Below are 5,042 nucleotides of genomic sequence, written 5' to 3' on the forward strand. Positions count from 1 at the left end.
GTAAAATGAAAGTGAATAAAGTGAAGAGTTGAAGGAATTCAAAGAAAAGCAATTATGCAAAGCATGGAGAAAACAAAGAAGGAGAAAACGAACATCATGACCAAAAAAGAGTGATGTTAAGTCTCTCTAGTTCCCCTAAGAAAAAAGATAATGACTCAAAGATTCGGCAAAACATGAGCCAAAAAGAGAAAAATGGAGTGCTTAAGGAAAGATGAACCCGTTTCGATTCCAACATTCCATACCCTTGTCCAATAAGCCTTCATTACATTCCGAAAAAGCCCTACATTATTTCAAGCCAAGTGAACTTACATTAGTAGTGATTTACATAAGGGGCAAGCATATGGTACTTAGAGCCGTACTTGTGACGTTCTTTTGAAAGAGATGAGCAAACTTTTCACAAATCCTTGAATTGAGTGCTACATTCTTAAGTGAGATTTGCTAACAGAGAGTAGAGGAAAAGGAGTTTGGGTTCCACAACAACCTGCATGAAAGAGCTTGATGAATAAAATTAACTCTTGATGATCTAGTGTCACATTAGAACTATTGTACTTAAAAAGTCAAATCATTGCCATGTTGATAATTCATAAGTGTTGTGGGTAATTATTGGTCCCAATTGATGTGTGTTTGATTCACTGTAGGCTAGCTGAAATAGAACTTTTCTTGTGGAGGTTGGAATTACCTTATTTGCTTGAGGACAAACAAAAGCTTAAGTTTGGGGGAGTTGATAAGTAGGGATTTTGACTACTTATTTGTACCCTTTTACTTTCGTTTTAGCTCAAAAATTCTTAAAAAGTATTTTCGAAAACTGATAAATTGTGCTTTCTTGCAGGAGTATTGGAAAATGAGCCAATGTGATGAAATTCAACTCAAAAAGGAATTTTTTTAGACAAGGACTAAAATCAAACAAAAAGTGGCAAAGTGCGGACGTTAGAATATTGAGTGTCGTCACAAAATGTGAAGGAATTTTGACAGGGGCTCACCAAAAAAACCCTAGAGCTTGAGAGCTCTAGCGACATGCGAAAAAAGAAAAGATACTATCGCGAAGCTCCTTCGAGCACTGCCATGGCCAGTCCGGTCGGTGGCCAGCCACCACTAGTGGCTGGGCTACCTCCACAACCCCTCCCCCCCCCCCCACAACACTGCCCAACCTTCCATGACCACAAATATTAATCCCCAACCCATGGACTATGCTAAAGTGTTGAAACCTTCGATTGTCAGTGATGCCATGCACGATCAAGCAGCACCAGTTGAACCAGTACTACTTAGAAGGGCTACGTTTCTACAAGGGTAGCCATTAGTTAAGTTTACTGAAGCATAAGTAGAATGTATGAATGGCATCGAAGGATTGCAGTATGCAGTGGTGTGCAAGTTTTCATATGGTTGGCCAGAGCTGCAAGAATTACGTCGAATCATCCTTATTCAATATGGGATTAAGGGTGAATGCAATATTGGATACCTTAGGGACAGGCATGTATTGATACGCTTGGCATTATGGCAAGATTTCATATATTTTACGTCAAAAAATGTTTATTATGTCAAAGATAAGTTTGGGTATGAATACCAGTTAAGAACATTGATTTATGATGCAAAATTCAAAGCCGGAGAGGAAACACCAAATGTGATGGCTTGGATTTCTTTTCCTAACTTGTTGCTAACCTTTTTCGTCAACGAATACTCATTTTCCTTAGCTTCATCAATAGGAAAACCTCTTCACCTTGACATGGCTACTGTGAACAAAACTAGGCCTAGTTATGCACGTATGAAAGTGCTTGTTGATCAACTAGCTGACCTTCCAAAGAAGGTGTGTATGGATATTGAAAATGAGTTAACTGGGGAGATAAGGACAGAATGGGTAAATATTAGGTACGACTAATTGCCTAAGTATTGAAAAGAATGTAAATTACAAGGGCATGATATGATAGAATGTTGGAGGATCCATCCAGAATTGATGGAAAATAAGACTGAAGGGCAGTCAGTTGCTAATGATGTTGTGGTGGATGGTAATAAAGAAAAGGGTATGGAAACTGCTCCTTTGATGATTCTTTCTAGTGGTAAGGTTTTTGGAAATCTAGGTGCACAATGGAAAGAAGTGAGGGACAATCAGGGCAAAGGCAAGGAGAAGTAAGTTGATAGTATGATTAAAACTGGGCGCGAAATTGTGCCAGTTGAGAAGCAAACTGCTTTGGTTGCTCAACAGGTTCAAATAGCTAATAAATTTGCAATTTTGGAGGTGGATAATAGCGAAGCTAATGAGAACAATCAATTACTTTTGGTGGAGGAGAATTTAGGTCAAAGAGTCAGTTCTAATGCTAAAGAATCTAGGACTCTTAATCATGCTGCACCAGCTTTTAATCCTAAATCTCCTAGGACGATAAGGCAAAGAAAGGCAACAGTGGGAAACCTACTACAACTGGAAAGAACCTTAATTTAATTGTTCCAACTGCTAGTCCTAGTCCGGTTGGGATTACTAACCAAGAAGAAGTAAGAAACTAGGAAAAAAGAGTAGAAGATCAGTAGAACAAGGAAACTACTGCACAATGGGTTCAAAGACCATTCAATGGAAATTTTGTTGCAACAAGTACCTTATGTCAAGATATACCAACACAGAACACTAGAGCTGAAGGACAATTGGACAAAAATATTGACAAGGAACAAATTGAAGATGCAGATTTTGAAAAATTTAAAAGCACTGAAAAGGTCAATTGGAAAGGTGGCAAATATTGGGCTGATCAGACTAAAGAAGACTCAAAAGAGGGAGAAATTCCTAATGAGATGCAAAGTGAAGAGGAAATTGGAGGTGGTGCAGTTGATGAAGAAGATCAAAGTGTAAATGGGAATGCCATTGCAGAGCAGACAACTGAGGAGCAGAGTTTAATAAATTCCAAAGAACAAAATACTAGCAAGGTGGATCAGACCAATGTTGAAGGAAACAAGGCAGAAGCAATAACTGCTAAAGAGGTAGATATCAATGTTATTGATCCAGGTGGAACAGGACAAGGTGGTATAGTGGATGTTGTTGCTAATTCTAAATCAAAATCAAAAAAGCAATTGACTAATCCACAGGTGCAGGCTACAGCACAAATTAGTATTCCACTAATTTCAATACAGTTGCAGACTATGAAGTATGCAGGGGAGCAGGCTATTATTCCCATTCAAAAGAACACTAGGGTGGTAGCTACATAAGGTACAAAAGAGTTAGATGCTTTAGATGATCATGCAAACAAGGACTTAGATGAAGAGTTTACTGCTCAAAATTTTCTTAACGTAGCAAAGCAGGATGATCTATCCCCTAGGCATATTGAAAAAGTCAATTCAACTGCTAAGGGGAGAAAGAGGCAAACTAAGGAAACTTCTACTACAGCAACAGGAGGAGTTCAGACCAGAAGCACACTAACCAAATCTCAAAATCAATAATAGATGCAATAATTTGGAATGTGAGGTCAGTGAACACTATTCAAGCTTTTGAGAGGCTGATCACAATGCACAGAAAACACTATTTTGAATTTATTGGGATCCTAGAACCTATGCATCAATCTAGTAAGATGGAGAGGTATAGAAGAAGAATAGGTTTGGCTCAAACAGTGGTGAATGTATCAAATAAAATATGGGCTTTTATAGATGAAGTATTTGATGTTACAATAATGTACATGACACAGAGCTGACTTTGAGACTATTCCATACAGAATCTCATGTTGATCTCATACTCACATTGGTCTACGTCAAATGTGATGCTATTGAAAGGATAGAATTGTAGGATTCTCTTTATACAATGGCTTCTGATATGACTATTCAATGGCTTGTGGGAGGTGATTATAATGCCAGATAGGATAAGGAAGAGAAGTTTGGTGGGCTGCTAGTATCTCTTAATGAGGTAGATGACTTTAGGCATTGCATCAATACATGTAACTTGACAGATTTGGGATTTAAGGGAAGGATTTTTACATGGTGGAATGGAAGATCAGAGGATGATTGTATATTTAAGATACTTGATAGATGCCTAGGCAATATGGAATTGCAGCAAACTTTCCCAAGCTTGGAGGTGACTCATTTGTCCAAAATTGGATCAGATCATTGTTCTATGCTGCTGGAATGTGATATTGAATCTACCCCTATTAAGAAATCTTTTAGATTTCTTACCTCCTGGGTGAAACATTCCTCGTTCAAAGATGTGGTAAAGGAGAAATGGAAGGCAGATTTCAGTGCTAATCCATTTGTAATTTTCAACTGCAAATTAAAAATGCTCAAGAAAACACTGTCTAGTCGGAGTAGAGCTACTTTTGAAGACATATTCCAGAAAATTGTGAGCTTAGAAGAAGTGGTATTAGTGCATGAAAAGAAGTTTGAAATTTATCCTACTCAGATGAATAGAGAAAGGTTACAAAAGGTTCAAGCTGAAATGATAAAATACCTTGCACTTGAAGAAGAGTTTTGGAGACAAAAAGCTCGCATGACTTGGTTCAAGGATGGTGATAGAAATACAAAATTATTTCAAGCTTAAGTCAATGGTAGAAGGAATAGATTGAAGCTCAAAAGGATCAAAAACAGTCTTGGCAACTAGATTGAAGAGGATGAACTAATAGCAGAAGAGGCAGTCAATCGTATAAGGAGTAGTTCTATGAGAGTGTAGTTTCTACTGCATTCGACATCTTAAATCATGTGTCTTGCTTGGTTGATATGGATCAGAATGAAAAGTTGATGACCATGCCTACAAGAGAGGAGGTTAAGCTAGTAGTATTTGGTTTGAATGGAGACTCAGCAGGAGGGCCAGATGGTTTTACAGGTGCCTTTTATCACACATGTTGAGAGATCATTGAATAAGATATGTTTGCAATGGTGATGGCATTCTTCTGTGGTCAACATTTGCCTAAATGTGTGACTCACACAAATCTTTTCCTATTGCCAAAAAAGAAAGAAGTAACTACGTTTGCTGACATGAGGCCAAACAGCCTTAGTAATTTTGTCAATAAGATTTTCTCTAGGGTGATTCATGAGAGATTAGTAGGGCTATTACCTAATTTGATTTTAAGAGAACAAGCAGGCTT

The 5,042-nt window shown here is 37.9% G+C and overlaps 1 protein-coding gene across 1 annotated transcript; it reads left to right on the forward strand.

The window, feature by feature from the left end:
* Nucleotides 1-3,769: 3,769 nt before the first annotated feature.
* LOC142165823 (uncharacterized) lies at nucleotides 3,770-4,498 on the forward strand. Its single transcript, XM_075224202.1, has 2 exons — nucleotides 3,770-3,806; nucleotides 3,915-4,498. Exons 1-2 carry the CDS (start codon nucleotides 3,770-3,772, stop codon nucleotides 4,496-4,498), a joined length of 621 nt encoding a protein of 206 aa, XP_075080303.1.
* The last annotated feature ends 544 nt before the right edge of the window (nucleotides 4,499-5,042 follow it).

The sequence above is a fragment of the Nicotiana tabacum genome, chromosome 11 (assembly GCF_000715075.1).
Source record: "Nicotiana tabacum cultivar K326 chromosome 11, ASM71507v2, whole genome shotgun sequence".
NCBI classification, from domain to species: Eukaryota; Viridiplantae; Streptophyta; class Magnoliopsida; order Solanales; family Solanaceae; genus Nicotiana; species Nicotiana tabacum.

Bases quoted from the DNA above. Each gene is read 5' to 3' on its own strand.
- LOC142165823 (XM_075224202.1), top strand. From the start codon at position 3,770: ATGGCTTCTGATATGACTATTCAATGGCTTGTGGGAG. The intron at 3,807-3,914 runs GTGATTATAATG...GTAACTTGACAG, and splicing joins TATTCAATGGCTTGTGGGAG to ATTTGGGATTTAAGGGAAGG.